Source organism: Sceloporus occidentalis, unplaced genomic scaffold (assembly GCF_023333645.1).
Source record: "Sceloporus occidentalis isolate IW3139 unplaced genomic scaffold, rSceOcc1.0.p SCAF_126, whole genome shotgun sequence".
Lineage (NCBI taxonomy): Eukaryota > Metazoa > Chordata > Lepidosauria > Squamata > Phrynosomatidae > Sceloporus > Sceloporus occidentalis.
The window spans coordinates 2400395-2425695 of NW_028317106.1; the positions used below are offsets into that span (position 1 = coordinate 2400395).

The window sequence follows — 25301 nt, forward strand, 5'->3', positions numbered from 1 at the left end:
GAACCGATCGATTAAGGGGTATCTTAGGTGGGGAGCTGGGGATTTGCTACAATTACATTGGTATTGGGCTAGAGTGCTAGCCTTCATGACTACTTGTAACCAAAGCTACGTGACCAACCGAGGACCTCACAAGCATCCTGCAGACCAGCGGCAAGGGCTTATGTATTTATAGCGCCATCAGGTTCTGCAGCGCTGTACAATGGGTAAGAGAGCTTACAATCCAGAGGATATTCTGGCTGAGCCTGCTGGGGGTTGTAGTTCATTACAGCTGCTTGGGGTCGGCTTCTGAAGGCACCAGGGGCTTGAGATCCGAGCAGCAGGCGCTCCAGCCTGCCGTGACCTCCACCAACTGCCCAGCGTCCTCGCCATGACTTCAGCGGCAAATTCTAAACACAGATAAAAGGGTTTTATTAGGAAAATATTCGGTGTTTAGTAAACACGTTCTCCACTTCGCTGGCCGTGTGCGTAACGGGCAGAGATTTCATATCATTTCCAGGAATCCTCCGGTCCTCTCACCTCATCTTCACAGCCACTGCCTCCTGCCGCCTCCAATGAGAGAGGGGGGGGGTATTTTCAGGAGTTACCCAATCCCCGTTTTGCCCTCTGAATTTGTTGGGGAACCAACTGTTGCCTTGGTGGAACTTGGCTTCTCGATGTCTTCGGCCGGTGAGTCAATCGACCCTCAATGGAGTTCCAGACTCTGCTGTTTGCCTGTGAGATCATCGACGTCTGCCTTACACATTTATAAAGGGCCATTGGAACACAGGAGTGATGGGAGTGATAAAGGGCCATTGGAACACAGGAGTGATGGGAGTGATAAAGGGCCATTGGAACACAGGAGTGATGGCAGTCATAAAGGGCCATTGGAACACAGGAGTGATGGGAGTGATAAAGGGCTGTTGGAACACAGGAGTGATGAGAGTGATAAAAGGCCATTGGAACACAGGAGTGATGGCAGTCATAAAGGGCCATTGGAACACAGGAGTGATGGGAGTGATAAAGGGCTGTTGGAACACAGGAGTGATGAGAGTGATAAAGGGCCATTGGAACACAGGAGTGATGGGAGTGATAAAGAGCCATTGGAACACAGGAGTGATGGGAGTGATAAAGGGCTGTTGGAACATAGCAGTGATGAGAGTGATAAAGGGCCATTGGAACACATGCATATGTATATATAGAGCCGTGGTTATTGAGCCGTTGCTCGGGCCACACACCCCTCTTTTCGATTTTATTACAATGTAACAAATAAAAAGCTTTTCTGCCCTCATTGTATCTTCCAAATGATGTAACAATGTTATCAGCGCGGAGTTATCTCTCGTTCCATCTGCTGTGTAACCAAATGTAAGAGCTGTTTGCTGATTGGATCCGCACGATATAAAAATAACTAGATCTGTTATTTTGGGTCTTTCAGAGATTAATAATCACAAATAGTTAGACCGGTTTATTGCGGTTTCCATCGAAGGCCCTCCGCGGGTGTCCGGTACCTTCTTACATCACCTCCAATCACAGTGCTTCAATGGCGGGGGAGGGGCAGCATGTTCCATTGTCTCTTCCCCATCTTGCAACCCTCGATTTGCCCTCTCTGCTACATTTTGCCACCCGGTCCCTTTCTCTGTCCAGGGCCCCTGTTCCCCTCCCTTTAACCCCTTCCAATCCCCAGTCTTTCTGTAAAGACTCAAACCTTAATCAGTCATTGGTCTCACCCTCACTGTAATACCCTCTAGCACTTCTGCTGGGAGGCTGTTCCATTTATCTACCACCCTCTCGGTAAAGTAAAAAGCATGCATTTAAGAAGCATGTAGAGATGGGTACCTCTATTATTAATAAATCTTACTATTACAATGTATGCCAATAAAGGTAACAACTTCACCACGACAATGATGCTTATTCTTTAATAAATTAATCCGTAAAACATTCATATCCAAACTATGTGATTTTAGTTTTCAAGTCAGACCTGGATCTGGATATGTTTTAAAACATACATGTATAGGAGATCTACCCCCCCCTAGATACACAAAAATATCTAAAATATAATATATAAATATAATATATAGATAATTTATATAATACACAACTTATATAATAGATAGATAATATATATAATAGATAGAAATATATAATAGATAGATACTATATAATACATAGATAGATAGATAACTTTTATAATAATAATATATATAATAATTAGATAATATATATAATAGATAATATATAATACATAGATGGATAGATAGATAATATATATTATCTATATATTAGATATATAATAGATAGCTAATATATATAATAGATAAATAATATATATAATAGATAAATATATATATAATAATTAGATAGATATTTATAATATATAGATAGATATATAATATATTATCTATTATATCTATCTATAATATATAGATAGATATAATAGATAATATATATAATAGATAGATGATAGATAGATAGATAGATAGATAGATAGATAGATAGATAGATAGAATGGATAGAAAATATATAATAGATAGATAATATATATAATATATAGATAGATATAATAGATAATATATAATAGATAATATATATAATAGATAGATATAATAGATAGATAAATATATATAATATATAGATAGATATAATAGATAATATATAATAGATAATATATATAATAGATAGATATAATAGATAGATAATATATTTAATATATAGATATAATAGATAATATATAATAGATAATATATATAATAGATAGATATAATAGATAGATAATATATAATAGATAGATATAATAGATAGATAATATATAATAGATAATATATATAATAGATAGATATAATAGATAGATAAAATGTATAATACTGTTAATGCTGTTAATGCTGTAAGGGTTAATCTAAGAGATTTCCCATTCATGTGTCACACATGAGGGAAGGTGTCCTCCAGGCTCACGTGGAGGAGGTGAGTGAGCTATTGTTGGGTTGTCTAACCAGAAGGGCCGAGAACACCTCCTTTACAGAGGAGGAGAGGTGTGGCAATGAAACTGACAAAACCCCGAGCAGAAGGGCAGACATCTCCAGTTCTGGGCGCATCTTCAGGCTGTCTGCTGCCGGAACCCGGAATGATGTCCCACTCTGTCCACAGGTAAGTATCCAGTCGCCACTTATTCAGCATGTGCCGGAATTCCGGCTGTTGTGAGTCTTCTGGGCTTTTATGTGCACAACAGCTGGAATCCAGGGGTAGTTTAAACCAACTAAGTGGACCAACCATTGGAATGATCCTGGAGCAGACGCATTCCACAAGTTGCCGCAGCGACTGCACCAATAAACATAACCCCTGTGTCGTCTAACCCAAGTATTACTTTTTCTATAATCATTTCTAACACCTCTACTGGGAGGCCGCTGCGTAAAGAAATACTTGTCTCGGATTCTTTGTGTCCTCATGATCATCTGGCACGCCTCTCTTTGAACTGTACTATTAGCTTTCCTTAAATTAGGAGTTTCTTGGGAAATGTCCATGTTCTCTCTTCTCCTCGCCCTCCTCCTAGTTGGGAGAAGCAGACCAAGCTGGGTACGGGCCACACATGACATTAGTGTCACAGGGTGATGTATGAGATGCGACCAGGTGGTCAGTATCAATATATTGACTCTTCTTACCAGTGTCAGGCAGATATATGTTACTCCGCCAAATAGAGTGCAACCTTGTTACAATATGACCGCGTCCTGCTCGTAGCGGAATGATGTCCCACTGGAATCCAATCCAATTCAGTGTTGGTTACAATGTATCATTGAGTCCGTGTGATACGTTCTACAGATGGAGAGATATAAACCATATTTCCCACTGTGCTCTGTCTTAGGTGCGCCTGGCCAACCGGTCTGTGATCATATTCCAAAACGTGTTGCCATTTCCATCTGGTTTTATGATTCATGGCGTTCAGCTTAATTTTTGATGAAAATATTACATATCCCCCTATTGCAAGGTTCCGTTCAGAATCTACAGTTTCTGGTTTGTTTGGGACTCTAGAACCCTTGAGCCAATGGCCACACGGGATTTTCTTGAAGGACCTTCATGGTTGAGAAGTCCATAGACCTCACTAGAACCTCTTCAAATTAGTAGGGTTGAGATGTCCCCGATGATTTAAGACCCACCACCTGCCAGAACAATCTTGATCAAGTATCTTTCGGGAATTGTTCCTTCACTGGTAACATTGTAGCTTTTGTTCCATGCGTTGCATGAAGTTAGAGAACCAGCTGTGGTTGTATCTCTGCTCCTGGTCTTCACCGTCCTGGGTCAACATTATTCTATACTAATCCCTTTCCGGAATGAATTAGCCTGGATTCTTGTTGTAGCTAAGGATTACGACTTGTTGACTTGGGTGTGTTGTTTTGGTTCACTTGACATAGATCTCCTCTGGAAATCAGCCAGTTTATCTTGTAAAACCGTCTTACGTCTTCTAGATAAATAGATATTTCTATTATCTGGATGAAGATACCCCGTGCGCGGAAAACCCGCAAGGATCCTTTATAAGTCTAAACACCTGGGTTCTACAAATGTAAATGAAGCCGCATTGTATTGTGTCGGCTCTCGCATTTGCTTTCTTTAACCCTTTCCTATGCGATCTAGCCTTGTGTAACCCGAGTAAATGTCACTCAGACTACAGGGGCATAAACTTTGTCACCACCCTTGGGATTCAAAAAAAAAAAGGGGGGCCTGCTCTGGTGCCCACAGGGTCACCCGTGTTAAATGCATCAAGATATGACATCATATCATAGAATCCTCGATGGCCTGTATAATGTATAGTTAAATCTGCGGGCTGGCCCCTGTATAATGTATAGTTATATCAGTGAGACGCTGTGTATACTTTCAGTATATTTTTTTTCCCCGGGGTTATTTGTACATCATACATTCTCACGGGAGACAACTGCTTAGGTGACGCGTCCCTTTAAGGTTAAACTTTGCCAAGGCTAATTTTTGGCTTTTGGCGAGCCGTCCCTCCCTGTCCCTCCCTCTATGGAAATATCCGTAACGACATTCCCGAGTCTATCTGGAGCAGCAGCCCATCCCGCCGCTAGGTTTCTGTGTGTAGCGCCAGGCGGTTGTAAGCTCTTTGGCCGCACTTCACTTTCCATGTCACAGACAATGATTGGCCGCTCGCCACGGTACGAGCGACGTACCTGCATACTAGAACAGCCACGTTACCCCACAGCTGGCGAGTAAGGACATGGACAAGTCCCGTGCTCCTTGCCAAATCCAGCCGCCGGACAGACCCACGAAAGTGGTTTTGATAAGAACGGGAACGGCCGACGGCATTCAAGGACAAGTCAACCAATCGCGACACAGAACCGACCAAAAAAACCAAACCTCTGCTTTCTAATTTATATTTATTTCTTCATTTTCAGGCCAACCTGACGGAGCTGAAAGATCAATAGAGACTGTTGGCTCTTCTGCACAGCAACGAGTAAGTCGCCGTCCGACTGTCGGCAAAAAACAAATTCATTATTTAGGAGGGGGGAAAAAAAACAACCAAGAATCTCGATTTGGCTGCTGAGAATAGGATTTGGGTTAAAATGTTATTTAGTGTTGACGGAAATGATTTACAAGAAGAAGGAGGTCCTCCTGGTAGCTGCTGTGCGAAGGGCAAATCCTTACCGGGTCTAGACACTGTAGGACACAAATAGGGGGGCAAGGAAAGATTGAGGGTGTATTCACTGCCAACCCCATCGTCGGGAGACAAGCTAGAAGATTCCACTTACGTCTGCCGGGCCGGCTACTTGATCTTCCCCACTGGGGAGGACCTATTCCTAGTGGCACCTTGGCTATTGTTCTTGAGATGGCAAAATTAGCATAACAATTAGTTTTTTGAGCCTTAAGCCACCTGCCTTCTCCCTCCTTCCTCTTATAAAGACTAATAGAAGGAGAGAAGTGTCTCAAAACACATTAATGGGATAATCATGAAGATCCTGAGTAAAGGAAGTAAAGATGGCTGCTCCCATGATCTATATATTAGTTGGCTTCCAAGACGTATATATATATATATCGCTTACATGGCCCTCAATCTACCTGAATATTATAACAGTCTTGACGATTCTGTGATAAAATACAGATTATCGACTCTTTTTTTCCCCAGAAGGTTGTCAGAGGTGGTGGCCATGTCTGAAGAAGACACCAACAAGGAAAGTCCGCCGAATGAGTGTCCCGTCTGCTATGAACGGCTCCAAGCCCCTTCTATTTCAGAGAGGAGGCTGAGCTGCGGCCATTCCTTCTGCCACGATTGTCTGGTGAAGTATCTTCTCACCGCCAAAAAGGAAGGGACCATAAAAAAGAACATAATATGTCCTCTCTGCCGCTATGTGACGTTCCTCAGCAAGAGAGGACTCATTTTGCCTCCAAATCCTGGAGAACTTCACCAGATCTTGGAAGTTCCTCTTAGTCCGTCATGCCCAAGGCATTCCATTGACCTTGGGTCACCAGACACATTGGTGATCTCCACCTCGGGGATACCCGAGGCCAACAATCATCAGGACCTTCCCAGGTGCACGTGTCACATGGACCCAGAGGGGATGAGCCACTCTTGCGGCTCTCAGATCTTCATTATCAGCGAGCAAGGGCAACCGTTGGACGCTGAGGAGGTGGTCACCCCTCAAACAGTTCATCATATGGACGCCAGGGTCAGCTGTTGCCGATCACCCTCGTTAATAATAATCCTCTTATTGATATTCCTGGTGGCTGTCCTAGCTGCTGTTCTTCCATGGATATTATTGGGTAGAAAGACTTGACCAGGACTGGTCCGATAGCCAAAAAAAGGGCAACAGGTCTTGTTGTTTTGATGTCTTCCCAATAAACTAACAATTGGGGAGATTCATTAACAAAAAATATCTCTCGCCTAAACAACGCAGGGATGTCTTCAAGCTTTGGCTATCCTACGTTAAAGGCCTCCACGCTTTGGAACCCTTGGCACATCTTACAGCGCGGTTTCTGACCTCGATAACCCTCGGCTTGACTCATTGGATGGAGATATTTTAGTATTAATACTATAAAAATGTATATTTTCATATGTTTATTGAGCCAGTTTTCATTATATGAGCGAGCATTAAGGTGGAGAGTATGAAGTTGAACCATACAACACAGAAGGAGATAGAACTTTGGAGCCGACCAGAGTCTTTTGTTACAAAACGAATATAAAGATGATGAATATAAAGTTAAAATATATACATAAAAAAAAACATGAAGGAATCAAAACTGTGAAAAGTATAAATTTCTTGCTTAATTTTTTGTTATTAAGTTGTTACAATAAAGAACCTTTCATGAGCGATGATTCTATTTGATGGCAAAGATGGCAGGTTTGGGACAAGGGTGGAGTAGATGCATCTAACTACAGCGAGGTATGAATTCAGTATTACCATCCCAAATATATTAACCGATGATTGCTTTAACCCCTTAATGACAAAGACCGTACATGTATGGGCTCAAAATGCATTGTTTTCAATGGGTTTAGGGACCGCCCATTGTCCTTAAGGGATTAATTTATGTTCGGCGGGACAGAAGCCAAAGTTATTGGGTAATTATACAGAAAAAAAATTTCCAAGATAATTTTATAATTTTTAGTATAATTTAATAATGCAATTTGGGAGATTATAGTGAAAAAAAACCGGAGATACAATTATTATCTGAAATAAGTTGCGCACTAATGTTTTTTTATTTTATTTTAGAACTGGTAATAAAAACATTAGATGTTACGTTTTGACCTTTTTCTGCAGGTTTTGTTGACAATATTATTATTTTAGAAACATTTGCGTGTTGAGAATACACACTTAAAAAAAAATCACCCTTGAGATATTTTTTGGGTGTAATTTCATTGGTATTTTGGGTGTGTTTGCCTTTAAATACAGCACAATAATTTATGGAATGTTGCATAAGTATTAGGTTTAAAAAATAAATAAATACTACACATATATCGTAGATTTTATTAATATATATATATATATATATATTTGCATATCTTTTAATGTAATAAAAATATAACATTGAATTAAAAAATTAAGAAAAATCTGATTGTGCTTAATATTTGAAACCAGAAAATCTATAAATTGGTTCTACTACCTTACAGATCTCTGGCTGGACCTCATCTAGAGTAGTGGGTACAGTGCTGGAGACCCCGGAAGGGTAATGATATTCTGGAGCGAGTTCAGAGGAGGTGAACGGTTTGAAGGAGTGAAGAGAGTGAGAGGTGATGGCAGGGAGACATTTAAATACGTAAAGGGATTTAACAAAGTACAGGAGGGGAGTTTATTCTAAAGGAGGAACAAGAGACCAGAATTTAACACTAGAGGGTCAGAGGCTGAGATGGAATGGAAGGAGGTTTTACTGTACTGAGAGGGTGGTAGATACGTGGAACAGCCTCCCAGCAGAAGCGGTAGAGGCTAATGCAGCGAGGGGATTTAAACATATATGGGATAGGCATTTAAATAGGAAAGCAGTGGCTTTGATACCATCGACTGACCCAGATTGCACTGCAAGAAATGCACAAGCCGGGACAGGATATACTTAGTGAATAAATTACTGCGGGAACAGGTTATTATTAAATGCAAAGAGATACTCATTTTCCAAATGCCGCGTTGGGTAGTAATTACAGCATTTCCAGAAGGTGACTCTGTTTTATTCTGTGTTGTAATAATCCTCACCGTTTAATTACATTTCATTTTATTTATAGAGCAGATTCTGCCGCACGGAATATTTCCAGAATTATTTATATGTTTATGTGATCTGATGCTATTGCGGCAATAGAATTCCGTCATTGATCCTTTTAAAGGGACAGTATCACCGAGTATCTATGGTTACCGCAAAGGCAGTTTCGCATCAGGTGAGCTGGCTGCAGAGTGTCACACTTTTTTTACGTGAGCTAGCTGCAGAGTGTCGCACTTTTTTTTGAGATGGCTGCAGAGTGTCACATTTTTATGTGAGCAGGCTGCAGTGTCACACTTTTTTATGTGAACTGGCTGCAGAGTGTCGCACTTTTATATGAGTTGGCAGGAGAACAGTAACAGAGTTAAAGATAAAGATACACTTTTAAGCAGGATTCCAGCATATACATTAATGCTCTAAATAAACCAAAACAATTAAACCCAGAGAAAGACCCTTTAAATCCGGGACAGAATGCAGCTCTGCAGATCTTACTAAATAAATGAGGATTTCTATTAGAACTTACATACCAAAAAATATGGAACGCTTCACGAATTTGCGTGTCATCCTTGCGCAGGGGCCATGCTAATCTTCTCTGTATCGTTCCAATTTTAGTATATGTGCTGCCGAAGCAAGCACAAATCCATTACTCACTCAAACGGTATATATACTCTACAAAGCGATAAACATTTAGGTTGTGGCTACCACAACATTTTATAAACTTCCCAGACTATATCCCCCTTCACCCAAAAACCTTCTTCTCTAGTTTAAGGTTATTCCTGTCAATCTATAAAACTGAAATCTGTCAATATATTGCGCACAACACATAATAGAGTGATTTATGCAAATTAAAAGCCTGGTTGCAAGGCACTATGGGAGCTTACGCCGCCTCAATAAACAGAGCGCGCTCCCGTGGTCACATGGTCACGTGTTACCAGACGTGCACGAAAAGGCACTGGAAAGGGTTGTAACCGCGGACATTACGGTTATGTGAGTGCCTTCCGTCCGTACAGCAGAGTGGCGCAGCGGAAGCGTGCTGGGCCCATAACCCAGAGGTCGATGGATCGAAACCATCCTCTGCTAGGTATTTTGTCATCCCATTTTAAAAATATTTTTAGTATATTCTACTTCGCAATAAATATATAGATAAAGAAATAGAGTGTATTTATACATTTTTATGGTAAATACCATTTTATATAGTGCTCTATCGGCAAACCTCTAAAGCGTTCATCCCCATGTTATGGTGAGGCAGCACCATGCTAAATTTCTGTAATTTTAGAATTTTTATCAAAGAGCACCAGAAATTGGCCAGCATTTCAATGCTTTGCTCTGTCTTATAAAGAGTTAACGTTCTTTCATCATATATAGACTACTGCAGATACAGTGTGACATTTGCAGCTTCCTACAAGCGGTTCCATGGTGTAATGGTTAGCACTCTGGACTCTGAATCCAGCGATCCGAGTTCAAATCTCGGTGGAACCTAAGCTTTTACCCCCCCGCTTAAATTATTAATTTAAACTTATTCATCATTACTGTTACCAAAACATTTCACAATATTTTACCGCCACAAAGCCCTTTTTATTTTTTTTCTACATACTTACTTAATTTCCTAAATTGGCCTCTATTCTGATGAAAACAAGCCAAGCCTTGTGTGTAATTTTTATAAAAAAAATATATAGTATTTTTGCTAATCAATCAAATAATGAATATTAAAATTAAGTATGGTTATCACATCAAACAAAAACGTATAAGAAAACACCCAGTATAAGAATGCTTCATAATATACAAGGAAACAATTCCAATAATCACAAGGAGTTAAAATAACATATGATAATAATTACATTTGTAGGACTTCTATAAACATCTGTTTACATCATGCAGAAAATCCACCCCTGGGGGTATTATATTTTTTGGCAGCTCTAGCAAAACAGAACAGTTTTAGGCAAAAACACCAACATTCATAAAAAATCTAAAGATAGTATATTGAACAACATATAATAACAAAGTCAGACCCCACATATACGCAGACCATGAAGCCCAAACACACTCAATTCAGATTGCCAACGCATTTTGCATGGTTTGGCTGTGTGAATCTGGAATTGTAGATTGTTTTACATAACATACAGGTAATAACAGGATGATATGATACGTAAACCTAACATGTACATATTGAAAAGTAAAACTGAGCTGGGTGCTAGGGTAAAAAAAGCACTTTTAGATCAATTTAATAATTGTTTTTAGGTAATATTATCGAGAGTGGGTCATGACCAGTGAAATTGCATTATTTACCAGCTGGTTCCATGGTGTAATGGTTAGCACTCTGGACTTTGAATCCAGCGATCCGAGTTCAAATCTCGGTGGAACCTTCAGAGGTTTTTTTACTAATTCCCACAAAGATTATAATTCCAGCTCTGCATTGAACATTGTATTTACATGCCTATTTTAATCCATGCACATAAAACCAACATATTAAAAAATATATTTAATGTGCATTAAAAGGTTTGCAGGGGAATTTGTGGTTGGGTAGATTTGAATTTTGCCCCCTTGACATTATGAATAAAATAAATAATAAAGTATATTTCAATGGGCCAGTGTCTCTTTTGTATATTCACCTAATTGTCTTTATAACCCTCCCCCCAAAAATATTGTGGATAACCATGGTTTTAGGTACTTTGCTCATTTCAATAAACACTAGGTTATAGAATAGTAATTTAGATTAGAATTTGATGGAAGATAAGAATAACCTGATCAGTTTTTTTGTTTCTAATCCAACTCCCTATGAACGAAAGACGTTGGGCACCTTAGTGTTTGTTTACAATATATATATTTTAAAATAGCATTTTAAAGTAAATAGTTTTAACCTTAAAATTTGAAACTTTTTTTTTTTTTTTTTTTTTTAGATGAGGAGAAAGAATCAAATTGGTAGAATTTGCATTTAAGATTTTTAATAGAGAAAAATGTCATCATACAAGAAATACGTAAATTTAAAACGATGAAGTAAAATAATTTTATTTTGATAGAACAAAAAAAGTCATATAGGTATTTTGTGCTCAGACTATACATTTTATATGGTTTTACCCCAAATTCAAATGACAATGTCAACAGATACGATTATTGGGAATTTATTTGCTGCTTGGCGATGTATGTTTTTATAAGATTAGCTAATTTTTCTTTAAATGTTACCAATAAAACAGAATTTGCAATTCGCATTCCTTCAGCATACTAAGGGATTAAAATATCACTTCCCATAATCCTCTACTTCTTTCATTCTCAGATTGACGAGAAAGACTTGAAGTTTTACAAAAAAAAATTATTTAAAAAGAACGAGGTCAGGTTTTTTTTTTTTTTTTTTTTTTTTTTTTTTTTTTAATATATGCAAACATGATATATGGACAAAGTTACAATTCTGTTAACAAAAATCGACACAATGAGTATCACATCTGCACCTATACTTATGTTTTTTTTTAATTTAATCTTTTTTTACTTTTTATGCTAAGAGTTAGCAGCACATTGTCGTAACTTAGTAAAGAATACGTTTCCAAGAATCAACATGCTGTGGCCTCTGACAGCTTTAAGGAAGCATAAAGGTTAAATAATACAGAACCAGTAGCCAAAGATTACTTAAAACCACAAATGAAATAAAACAAAAAACTACAGATTTCCCAAGAGCAGATATAAAAAGACATTTATTTTTTTTTATAAATAAGAAAATCAATGCATGCATTTACCCTAAGGGTGATGCTAGGAGAGCAGGACTGTGCCCTAGTACCAAGACACTTGGGACACATGCAGAAGGATCTTGAAGCAGTTATGTAGAGCACCATTTATTCTATAGGTAATTGAATGGACGTTAAATAAACCCTGCGACTCTCAGACCAGAGTTCATGTTAATTTATGGTTTTTTTGCCTGGATCATGCATGGCAGATTTAACCCATTCTCTGCTATTTACAGGAATGGACTGGTGGTGAAAACTGGCTCTAGCACTTTACGACTGACGGCTGATATGCACGTGGCCATGTGCTATACACACGGGGCCACGCAATACACTCTTACATTGGCTGCCGAGACCAGTTTTACAGAGTGCAGCCCTCAAAAGGACTGGATGAGCCAGATGGGAGGCACCATAGTAAGCGGGTGGCATACAGGGCACTGTGCCTGATGGCCAGCCCCGACCTGGCTGAGTATACCGAATATACTTCCAGCAAAGGGTTTCTAGCAGCATATTGTTAATATTTTCACAAGGTCATATGATCATTCACTCATTCCAGTTGCGCTTTCCGCTCAGTAGAAGACTTTCCCCAACCAGATATTAAAATAGACGCGGCCAACGCGACTCAAACATCACTCAAGCTGGCTTAGGTTGCGTCATCCTAGAACATTTGAACGCCGCCGACGACACGGTGGTACAGGACGGCCGAAGATTGTTAAGAAATCCCGAGTGGGAGACGGTACCCGCACCATTGCATAGAAAGGTCCTAATGTTGAGTATGTGGTCGATGTACCGTCACCACTTCATATCCAGTTTAGCTCCGGTATGCGTGGCAGGAACATATTTGGTGTGCAGCGTGTCCCTGGATTTCTGAGACTCTGCTCCCTCCAGCCAGCTCGTGTACAGCTCCTGAACGTGCGGGTTACTTTCAGGGCTCTGCACCGGGACGCGAGTGAAGACTTCTTCCATCTCATGCAGCAGGGCTCGCTCCGGTTTTCCATCTACGGTCTGAGCCTGACCTTTTCCATTCAAACATCCTGATAGCGGTGAAAGAAAACAACCAGCCTGCAGGGAGCTACTATAACTATCACAATGTTAATTTACCAAGCTCAGACTGGGAGTAGTATGCGTGTGTGAGTGTGTATGTGGGACTAAAAGTGTAGCTCTAAGCGAACACCAACTTTATTGAGGTCCATGGAACTAAACTCAGGAGACATTTGGCAAAAAAAATAAAAACAAGTTTCTCCCTAACTTGGGGTAATTCACAATAAAATCCCCATTTCTATTCTTGGGAACCCAAACAGGACAAGACAAATACTTATCAAACACAATCTTTGGTATATCAAACATGATGTATTTTATCATTCAGATGTGCATTTTTAAAAGAATTTAAGATTCTAAAAAAACCCCCAAAAAAACAACCGCATTGTGTTTTAATTCTTACCTCCCGGACACGCAAGGACCTCCACGAAATGGTAATGAAACTTCCCCTTGCGCAGTTTGAGGACCATGTTCTGAATGTTCCGGAAGCCGTAAGCAGCCGCAAAACGTAACACAGTTTCCCCGTCTTTTTCAAGGCAAACCTCTTGGAAGTCCTTGTTCCTGAGTAACCCAAGAAAAAAAAATAAAAAATTGAATATAGATCACATCGGAATCCCGTGTCAGCCCACACAGGAAGCTATAACCCAACTTCCTGTTCTCTCCCTGCGTTGTTTTAGCAGACCCTCCATGAGCCTCTAGCGGTAGAGATTGTTCTCAGGTCCCTCTGTAAAGCTATTATGACAAATATCTCCGGGTGAGGCAGCCATTTATTTTAAACCATGCGATGGGGCAACAAGATGGCGGCTCCCCCACACAGGGATGTGACCTTTTTATAATCGGGGGTCTCTCGCCCCGTTCCCATGAAGTTTGTTCACTTACTTTAAGGTTTTGTATGTAATCTCCTTTACATCCATGTCGAACAGCTCCTTGGCTGCATGCCTGAATACGTGTGCCAGGTACCCGTCGGAGCTGGTGCCCTCATGGCGAACGAACTGACAGGAAGTTCCACCAAACCTACGCAGGAAGCAAAGACGAAGCTTGATTCCAGAACATCGAGGGAGACAGTCGGCCTAAGGCATGAATCAATCAGCTGATCGACTCACGACACAAAAGAATGACAATGACATCCGTGACACCAGTGCTCAAGGTGATTCAATCACATGGGCCTTTTTTAACCCATAGACAGCCTGACTACATCGCTCTATCCTCTGTTGCGGAGGTAACGGGAAGAGGATTCAACCCTTTGCTTATTAGGCTCGTATGCCATTTGATTTATTGGTATAAAAAATAAGTAAAAAGCAAAAAACAAACATTAAATGTGTTTGGCTCTTCGGTGGTCTGGCTTCCACGTGGCTAGGATTCGGCACATTGACTATGTTTAGGGCATAAATGCAGGCACCAGGGGTACTTACTGGTAATGAGCCCCGAAACTCGCTTTCTATAATATAAAAGTAATAATACAAATAATAAAACATAGAAGAGAGCCCCCTCTACAGAAATGGTTTGCCCCATAAATTCCCACAGCAAACACCCTGTGATTTAGCAGTTGAACCGGTCCGCGCATGTTTGGAATTCCTGCTGCTTTCATTGAGCAGATTAACGTGGAGGCTGTGAGTATTTTCCATAGCAGCAAAATCCCCTTCAGCCTTAACTTTACTAAAATATCTCACGAACCAGACGCAGCCAGAGCTCCCCAATAGGGTTTCTACCATCAATACCCCCAAAAGGCACCCCAAAACACGCAAGCCGCTCATGAACATGTTACATGTGCCTGTGGGAATCACTCACACATTTTCCAAGGGGGATTCTTCTACCTCCTTCACAGATGTATTCTGCTGCTCCATAATCTGGATGACCTCTCCTAAAACATGGAAAGCAAATTAATAACGTTCCTCAAGAATGCAGCAACTCAACAGCGCCTTCTGCTCCCAAATTGTACGTCCAGAGTCCGTCGGGAGGCGGATGGTGCGCCTAATGAGGAAGAGGTGTATGAAGAGGCGGCTAATGATCCTCAGAAGCTCAACGTTTCAGATATCGCTTTGTCTCTACTCTTGGGGAAAGTCAAAGGAAGCCAATGTGTCATTTTATGATGTCATAACTCAGGTACCAAAGTCTCTACAGAGCAGGGTGCTCAAAATGTATTATAACACGGGATACCTCACGGCATAGACTTGCTCTATGGTTTATTTAAGAAGCTATAAGGTACCAACCTGACGTCAACACGCAGTCCACATCACGGCACTTATAAAGAGCAGTATAATAATCTTCTCTCAAGGCTTCCATCTTTCTGTCATAGCAGGGGGCCACCGTCAAGTGGAATATTTTATCAGGAGATAAATTCTGGTTAAAGAAAAAGAATTAAAAAAAAAAAAAGGGCTATTCAGATTTTTAAACATTTAAAGGCAGATGGAATACTAATTCTCAGCATCACCAATGAACACTCACAGACATTTGAACTCCTGACTATTTTCTAAGGGGGAACCAGTTTTCTGGTGCACTCTTTACTTCCTGTTACTTGTCATGTCTACTTCCTGCTCACAAATACTTCAAGAGCTAAGCCAAAACCAAGCAGGGATTTTATTTGTGTTTCTTTTTAAGGAGTAACCCCTGGGAGAAATCCAGACCGTGATTATATTTCTTATCAGATTTTGATTGTTTCACGTTGGCCGACGGCTACATGTTTCGCCCGACTAACCTTGTGGGAGGCAAAGTATCCTTTGACCAGAGATCCCATTATTTGTTGAGGGGACTTGGCCGTGCAGACGTGAGGAGTCACTGAATCTCCTAAAACCCTCTCCGCGTATTGCACCCAACCTGGGAGAAATAAAAAAAAAATAAAAAAAAAATATAATAAAAAAATTAGTTTTTAAAAAAATAATAAGATAAAATGATGGATGGAGTGACGGAGGCACTACAAAAGTCACAGCAGGTTAAGGAAGCAACGACAAGGAAAAGGAACATTTTCACGAGGAATAACCGCCTGCACCTCCATACCGCGATCAGAATAAAAATACGTAATTAGTATTCAAATGGCTAAAGGGGAGATTCCTTAACGCATTTAAATACAGAATAAATATTGGGAGTGAGTCATATAAGTTACACCATAAATAGAAAAAAATAAATAAAAAAAGAACTTATCAGCTTTGTGCATTCACTACAGAAGAGTGCATTAAAGGGCTTTGGTTTAAGAGCTTACAATCTAAGCCCCCCCCTGTTGTTTTTCTGGAGCTCTCACAGCTGCCGTTGCCAGCAGATTTCAGCTGTGTCACTATTTGCTCAGGAATGGGACTCTCCAAGCCCGGGCTCACATGACGTTCATAGCGGTAAATGTACACAAAACGAAAGCAGAATTGAGCTCACATCGGCAGTTTGGCTGCCCGGGAACGAGCGGCCGCGGCTCCGACAACAACTTATTCCAGAGCCAAGTTTCACAATGCAAAATGTCATACTGTACCCTATGACCCAGAGTGCCCATTCCAAGCAAAAAAAAAAACATAACAAAACAAAAAAACATCAACGTAACGAGTACAATGTGTACCTCGACTCACCGGCACCTCACGTAAAGACGCTTAGGGTCAGATCTGTCGTTTTACCCCAACAAAAGAAACTTTCTTATAGAGCCCAAACTTCATGGTCTAACCAGTGTCCTCTCCTCGTGTCATATAAATAAAACTACAGCTTACAGTTCCCCGGTGATAAAAAGTAAAAAAAAAAAATAAAGTTTTTATTGATTTAATAATGTTGGATAAGATAAGTAACCGGATTGATGGGAACGCGGTTGGTCTTTCTAGTTTGAGAGCTTAATAGGTTGGTGGCTAAAAAGTCTACTAATAACCAACCACTGATTGGAACGCAGTCTGGAAATAAACATTTTCTCCGTCAGGTTTCCTTAATCCAAACAGAAACCCCCTCCCCCAGAGAACAGGCAGGAAAAAAACAAAACAAAAAAACCCCGCAAACCCCCACCCCCCCCCCAATCCTGCCCCAGTGCCGCAGGTTGCCGGTGTGTACACAGCCAAACCTTTATTCCATGTCAAAGTTGCCAACCCCCAACAATTTGTTACGCCATAAACCATTGGCAGAAACACCTAATTAACAACGCATGTTAAAGGTTTCCTGGGCACTTCGACAATGAAGTTGCTGAACGCGTATATTTTTGCCGAAGACAGCTACGGACAATTAAAAAGGACGATGAATAACAAAAAAGCAATTTCTCATCAGGCAACGTGTTTCTCATTTTACGTCTTTTTTCAATATTTACTTATTTTTGTATGACCGACATGGACATAGTGGTAAAAAAAAAAATAAAAAAACATCAGGTCATGGAGAACCCCATCAGGTCATGGAGAACATAGAGAACGTCTCACCTGGACATGCAGAAGCGAACATGGGAAAGGCGCGTTCGTCCTGCGTCTGGCGTCTAAACCGCTGTATGAAATCCCTCTGAGTTTCCAGGATGCTGAAATCTGCGGCAATTGTGGTATCTAGAACATGATGGACGCCTGAGGGGGGGTAAAAAGAGAGAAATATTGAGAAAGAGTTAAATTTCCTTTAGTATCTGACCTTATAATTGAGGACTTGGAGTCATGAAAGACCCAATCAGCAGTAACCATCCAAATTTACGGGTTTTAGGAGGTCATGAAACATCTAGAACATTTGCTTTCAATAAAGCAGAATTCCAGGTGGACATCTCACTTTATGGACCATTGACTTCACTTATGGCCCATGTTACATTTTATGTATCTGATCTCTAGGAGGAGCTTTGGACACCAATTCATTGAGTTCCATTAGGATCTCGAACAGAGAATATGGGCTACAGATGTTCTACTTTGTAAAGCTGGCCACCAGAGCGATCAGCTAATGAGTTCCAGGTCTTGGTCATAGTAACGGTGGGACAGAGAACGGACAAGAAGATGGAAACCGAGCCGTGGTCTGCAACTTCAAAGACTGGCCTCAAGGCAGGGGTGACTGATGCCATCTAGAAATTAATTCAGCACGGTTTTGGAGATTTAATCCTTTCGTAGGCTTACCGAGGCTCTTTAGGAAACCGCAAAGCTTCCTGGTCGCTTCACAGACAGACAGTCGGAACTTCACAGCGAAGTAAGGCACGGACTGCGGACTTACGGACGCTACCACCAGCCTGTGCAGGGACGTGTCGCATTTCTGTGGGGATACAACGAGTTAGCGGAAGGGTCACCATCGAGAGATCCGTCTTTTAAAAGAGGAGAACTCAGCATTTCTTGCCTTATTAAGATTTAATATCCGGAAAAGCTCCTTCTGGTTCTGGGCGAAGATTTGAGCCCCTTCTTCTGATGTTACGCAGTTTCCGCACGCCAGGCAATCGCTCAGAAAGATCCGCGTTTCAGCCAGACGGTGGAACTCACTTTTCTGGTAGAGAAGATAAGGAGATGTTCCGTCAGTTCTGCTGAATATCGCTAATAAACAATACTAGAAGGACCAAACCACGAGCAGATACAATCATGTCAAAGTTTCATTCATTCATATCTGTAACAAGATTGATCTATTCTTGCCGGTAGGGGCTTGAAACAAAAATAGACACATAGGTTGGATGTCCATGTTGCCATTGCAGCAGAAAAAAAACCTCTTAATGTTCCTGTAAGTTTAATTCATGAAAAAAAATATTAAAATGACCGGGAATAGATTAAAACCTACACTATATATACTTTAAGGCATCTTATATGTAAATATAGAGAACCACTTTCAAGACAACTGAGAAGAAACAGAGCTAAGGAGGTCTACCAGGAAGATCAGATGATCAGGGTCGTTATATGGATGACCCTCTTCTTTAAATGTATCTTTCACCCATTGTACCCAATGCCCCCACACTGGATTCCACAGTCCCACAGAAATAAATAGTTGTTCCACAATCAGCTGATATGACCGTCTACCATTCTGCCGAGACACAGGGTTATATCTGAAGCGATGTCTCCAGCTTCCAAGGGCCGGGGAAGCAGCAAGGCTTGGTCATGGGTGGCAAGCTCAGATAAGTCAGGGATGGGTGTGTGTCCTAGAAGAACACACGGAAGGTCACAGATAACGGGGCAATCAACGGACTAAGTCAATCCAACTCTCACCTCCTCTCCTTCGGCAAAGGCGGCCGACAACGGGTCGGAAACCTCAGGATCCTCATTCTTCTTCTTCTTTTTACTGCATTCCTGGGGAAAGAAGCAAATTAAGGAAAGCGCTTAACCACCCAACCGCTTCTCTACCATCCAGAACAGCTTTTAGGCTCTAGGAACTCTCTTTCTCCAACTGATATTTACCAAAAATTGTCAAAAGTTACTAATTTTTGTTTTAATGAACCCAAAAAAGATCAAAGCAGGAGGGACCAGCCTTTACTTTACAGAAGACCCATCCTTACCCCTGAGTGCCCTGGGATGTTTTTCTTCCAGCTCTGGAATCCAATGGGTTAAAACTTAGCATGAAGAATAATTTATGCAAATCGCTTCTAGACCAATACTATATATAATATATATATATAAGCTGATACTATATAGTTCAATTTATTAAATACACGGAATATTTATTGTAGAAAATGTAGCTATAACCTAAAAGGGCATCAAATTATTTAACCTGCGGATAATAATAATAATATATTTAAACAAAAATGGCAGTGAACTGATTAAAAAACAGCAATTCTGAGAAAAGGCTTTTAACAATTGTTGCCATTCTAGAATCTTAAAGTATTTCCAAGAGTTAAAGAAAACTTGTGAGTCTTGACCTAAAACCCAAATATTTGCAACAAAGTTTCACATCTGTAAAAAAAAGACTGACTCCTGCATTCAAAACAAATATTTTTTTTTTATTTAAAAACAAATTAAAATAAACAAGCAAACATATCCACACGATACGTTTTATTTGCTGTCGAAAAATATTTTGTTGCTCAACCAGCCTGCATACGAACCGATAAAACTTTTATAAAATACTTATATTTCTAAGTTAAAATACAATCATAACCTAAAACTAGAAGATCTGGGACTTCAATGTATTGTATGGAGGTTTTACGTTACTGGGAGGGTGGTGGATAAGTGGAACAGCTTCCCAGCAGAGGTGGTAGAGGGTAATAAAGTGAGGGTATTAAACATGCACGGGATAGACATACGGCTCCTGAATCTAAGACGGGACCAACGACTGATTAAGGTTTAAGTCTTTACAGCAGGAGAAACGGGCGACTAGACGGGGGCCGAACGGGGGCCGATCTGCCGGCAGGTGAAATGTAATGTTGGTTAAACATCACGCCGCGTCGTACAGAGCTTTTATTACACACAGTAAACTAAAAGCGCTTCCCCTGGGTTTATAAATTACAAAAATGATCAAAAATCATGAAAATAGGCGATAAAAATAGGCAATCTTGTTGGTAAATTCAGCGTAAACTTCTAGATGGGGCATATCAAAGCTGTGAGTGCGGGAAAGGGTTAACCGGTCTCACTCAATGAATAATCCCCAAAATGTGCTCAATACATACAGTTTTGGTGCAGTTTTCGCACTTCATGGTGGCGGCTGGGCCCGGGGTCGCCTCCGTCCCCTCTCTGTTGCCCCAGGGAGGTTATTTTGGTGGGGATCAGACTGAAACACTTCCCCCTGTGCTGTCAGCTCGGCCTTTGTTACACTATCTGCCTCTCCCCCTCGTCTTTCTGCCACAGCCTGCTGGCCAATGGGAGGTGGAGGAGGCAGGGCGCTGCGCTCCAACCCAGCTGCTTTAACTTCCACTCCATGCGTGACTTACACAACACGTCACGTGAGACAGCTTTAAAGCCACAGCACACAGGCACACTTCACTCATACCTCCCCTGTGTCCCTGTTTACTTTGGCCAGTCCCTCTTTGAGCCTCAAACCTCGCCACAACTCTCTCCTTCCCAGATGCCTCTCTTTTCTAGGAATGCTTGCTGAGTATGAGAACCGTAGAGTCCTAAAAGAGAGCTGACCCCGAATTTTAAGCAAAACTCAGAGACATATTGTTTCCATGCAATTAGCTCTGTAACATATTAGCGTAGAATTCGAAAAACAGAACCTCCCGGCAGCTCGGACCCATCTAGACTCAAACCTTAATCAGTCGTTGGTCTCGTCTTAGATTCAGGAGCCACATGCCTATCCCATACATGTTTAATACCCTCACTGTATTACCCTCTACCACTTCTGCTGGGAAGCTTTTCCACTTATCTACCACCCTCAGTGAAATGTGACCGACTTTAGCATACGACCCATCCTAGCTTTACGTTATTGCCACATAAAGTGCGACCCCTGGCGGTCAGATGTTGCAGTGCAAGAGCCTGGGTGAGTCATCCACTATCCCAGCATGCCTTTGGCTTTTTGTCTCTATGATCAGGAAGTACAGCCCCTCAGTCTAGGCAGACCATAGAGAAGAGGCAGGTATGTATCTATGTATCTGTGTGTGCGTGGTTGTGTTTGTGTGTGCGCGGTTGTGTTTGTGTGTGCGCATGAATGTCTTGCCACCTGTCAGCCTGGGCTGGAATAACAGAGTCAGATACATTGTAATTGTTGGGATAGAAGTTACTTTTGTTCCAAATTCCGTTGATGTTTTCTGTATCAGTTCTTGAAAAGAAGAGGCAACCTCATCCGACTCTTATCTGTTGTTGATCGAAAGTACGGCTAGAGTCCTGAAACGGATACATTTCAATGGCCGTACATCTGGGGAGATTAAACTGGATCTAAAGGTCTAGGTGGAACCGGAAAAAAAATAGAATAATTTGTACAGTAATGACGATTATGCTTCTAGAAAGATAAACCGCGTATTGGGGGAACCCATTCCGTTTTTAAGGGATGAACACTTTAATCTGGAATGGAATGATGAGGTCTATAAAACGCATTAATTGTTACACGTAGCGTATTCCAGTTCGATGCTTCCCCTTTTTCAATTTCACAATAGGCTCGCCCATTAACCCTCGCCCGGTTTACAAAAGATTGCATTATCTTTGTGATCCATTGTGCAACCCGCTGCTGCCCCCCCCCCCACCGCAGTGGGCAATTTCATTACTCCTAAGAGACTTTTGTGGTGCTATAAGGGGTTAATAGTAGTGAAGAACCCAAACATACAAAATTGAAATGATACATGAGTCCTTGATCTTTTCATGGTAGAGTCCCTCTTAATTGTCCCCTTTTTCTCTTATTTACCACGTTCTTCCTCGTGTTTCTTCTACGTTCTTCCATGTTACGTTTTTCTAGCTTTTCTCCTCATCTAACTACTTTCTTCACCCCTTTCCTGTTTTCTGTTCCTACCTCCAGCTGTATCTCCCCCTAAGGTCTATTCAGAAATGTGTTAAGGTGAATCGAGTTGACTCTGACCAGCTCGTACGTGTTGAGTGTGAATCGACTCATCTATTCACTAATCTCGAATGTCAACTAGAGCACAGTTCGAGCTGACTTGACTCAATTCAACTTGACTGCCAACTCAAGAAATCCCTCTAGAGACCAAGCTGGTCATAGACTTGAGTTCCAAATCAGCTCGACTCCATATGAGTGGGCAAGTTGACCTAGAACCCAAACCCAACAAGACTCCCAAGCTCAAGAACAAACTCAACTACTGACTTGACTGTGACTCAAGAAACCCAAGTCAACTTTGAGACTCAGTGATCGTTTCGACGGCTACCCAACCCAACTCAAGACTCCGTGGGACTCGACTTTTTGTGAATAGACAAGTATTGTATTAGTATTGCCTCAAAGCTTCCGTTTTTCTCCCAGATCCAGATCCATCATGTATATGCAAGTGGAGAATCGGACGGGGACCCTTTTGCACTTAAAAAGGAGTCCGAGCATACGCTCCTGGTCTCTCCTAGTTGGTGAGTTATCCTATCATTTCTGTATAATTGGATTTCTTATAATTGGATTTTTAAATTAAAAACCTGCCGTTTTATGTGTTTTTTGTCCTATATTTAAATTGAATTCTCTCTTGCAGGCATCGGGTCTGTAGGTTTGGCTGCAGCTTATTTTAGCACGGGTGAGGTTCCTTTAAACTTACTTTCTTTCCAGAACAGGAACACTTCATAACGACGATAATCATAAAAAAATGGCTAACTAGTTTTGGATATTTTGAACAAAATGACTCAACCGAAATAATTTGTCCTCCTCTACAAAACCGAAATAATTTGTCCTCCTCTACAAAAGACATATAGGAAAGGCACTTATCTGCTAAATGTTGCCGAAGGGCCTCGTGGAAGCTTAAAATTGTATCACATCAGCAATAATGACAACATTCGATCGTTGTCATGTGTTTGGTGCAAAAAAAGAGGAATCGAAACATTTGCTCTTTTCATAAGTATTCGTTTCCTGCGCTCACGGCACATTCTAGAATTACTGAAAAGTAAAAACTGTACTTTTTCTGTAGCTCTCTCTGTAGTAAAAAAAAATAAATAATAAAAATAATAAAAAATAATAATAATAAAAAAATAATCCACCAGCTGATCGAGCTTTTACTTTACCCGTTTTTGTGCGGAAAATACTTACGGGATTTCTCGTTTTTTTGTCAGATACATGGGCGTGGAAGCTGTTCTATGTGGCCGGCTGTGTATTTGTCGCTATACAGAACATGGAGGATTGGGAGGTAAAAGCTTTTGCTTGCGTATTCTATACAGATGCACTTTTCTATCGGCTTGTAAATGCCGGTTTTAAAGAAAAAAACTTTGGAACGACTGGGTAGGGATGAAGAAGTCTTCTCCATGGGTCCATCGCTGGACATGCATACATGGTTTTGGACATCATATCTCTTGTCTTCAAACGGTTCCATGTACCCAAAGGGTTTAGACAAAAGTTCTTGGGATGAGGGCCCCCCCCCAGAGATCTTACATGGGTCATTATGCCTTTGTGTTGTAACCTGATGGTTCCCCCCCTCTCCTTCCCGCTCCAGGAAGCCATTTTCGATAAAAAGTCGGGGAAGCTCATTCTGAAAACATTCAACGTGTATAAAAAATTACTTACATCATGGAGAGGAGGTCAGGAGCAAGGTAAGAACACAATATATATATTTTTTTTTATTAAAGAGATTTCTGACCGGTGGGTCATTCATAAGGAGCAATTGAGCCACGAGGAAGGTTAAGGTGGAATCCGGCGCGGCGTCCATTAGTTTTTTTTTCCTTTTTATAGTTGTGGTGAGTCTCAGTGAGATCCGAGCTGTGAACGTGGAGGAGGAAAAAGTCCGATATTTTGGAAAGGGATATCTGATCATTCTGCGATTTGCCACTGGGATCTCACACCCGCTGACACAGAGCGCCGTGCTGGGAGGCAGGAGGTAAGGGAGCCGACGTTCGTTTATTGCCGACGTCCCAGGGCTGCCATGTGAGCATCGTCTGATTCTCCCTTCTGAACTCTCTTCCAGCGACGTAGAAGCTGTGGCCAAACTGCTGACGACGTTCCTGGAGCTGGACCTAGCAGAACTGAGAACATTGGCCGCGGAGGAGAGCAGCGACAGCGAGGGCAGCCTGGACAAAGATGAAGAGTAAGAGGTCCCAACACGACGGGGAACACCAGTCCATTCCACCAGTCCATTCCAGCACACACAGACAATTCATTCTTGCAACTCTAACCCGGTTCCTGATAACCAAAAGGACACTGATTTTCTTGGGGTCAGCGTCCCAGTGACACCACAAGTCCTTCTGACTCCTTTCATCTACATTCTTGACACCAAAGACGAGCGAGACATCTTAAAGGCAGCTTAGCATTGTGATCCGGTTAAGCCCTCTCAATGAAACCGAAGAACATCCCCCTGTTTTATACAACACAAGTTCTTTATGAAGTAGCAAAATCCAAAATACTACTTTTTCCCAAAACACAAAATATTCAAATGATTCAAATATTCAAGTTATTCTGCAAAACACGGAAAACACAGACCTGGCCTCCGAGGAGAGATGATCATGGTGGCATCGT

At 41.1% G+C, this 25301-nt stretch overlaps 2 protein-coding genes and 3 non-coding genes across 5 annotated transcripts; 3 read left to right on the forward strand and 2 right to left on the reverse strand.

Annotated features, from left to right (window-relative positions):
• Positions 1–9184: 9184 nt before the first annotated feature.
• Positions 9185–9291, reverse strand: LOC149281960 (U6 spliceosomal RNA). The gene has a single exon (XR_016278006.1). It is a non-coding gene; the product is annotated as a U6 spliceosomal RNA (small nuclear RNA).
• Positions 9292–10062: 771 nt separating this feature from the next.
• On the forward strand, positions 10063–10134 carry TRNAQ-CUG (transfer RNA glutamine (anticodon CUG)). Its single transcript has one exon. It is a non-coding gene; the product is annotated as a tRNA-Gln (tRNA).
• An 812-nt stretch (positions 10135–10946) lies between these two features.
• Positions 10947–11018, forward strand: TRNAQ-UUG (transfer RNA glutamine (anticodon UUG)). The gene has a single exon. It is a non-coding gene; the product is annotated as a tRNA-Gln (tRNA).
• Positions 11019–13157: 2139 nt separating this feature from the next.
• LOC149281963 (nuclear prelamin A recognition factor) lies at positions 13158–20916 on the reverse strand. Its single transcript, XM_089498779.1, has 11 exons — positions 20890–20916; positions 19499–19579; positions 18648–18791; positions 18434–18566; positions 17771–17905; positions 16099–16217; positions 15614–15743; positions 15192–15264; positions 14283–14417; positions 13807–13964; positions 13158–13399 (listed from the first exon to the last, which is right to left on the reverse strand). The coding sequence occupies exons 1-11, from the start codon at positions 20914–20916 to the stop codon at positions 13158–13160; spliced, it is 1377 nt and encodes a 458-aa protein (XP_089354905.1).
• A 2220-nt stretch (positions 20917–23136) lies between these two features.
• Positions 23137–24877, forward strand: LOC149281964 (cytochrome b-245 chaperone 1 homolog). The gene is made up of 6 exons (XM_089498852.1): positions 23137–23221; positions 23338–23379; positions 23909–23982; positions 24286–24382; positions 24522–24666; positions 24754–24877. The coding sequence occupies exons 1-6, from the start codon at positions 23137–23139 to the stop codon at positions 24875–24877; spliced, it is 567 nt and encodes a 188-aa protein (XP_089354978.1).
• Positions 24878–25301: the final 424 nt, after the last annotated feature.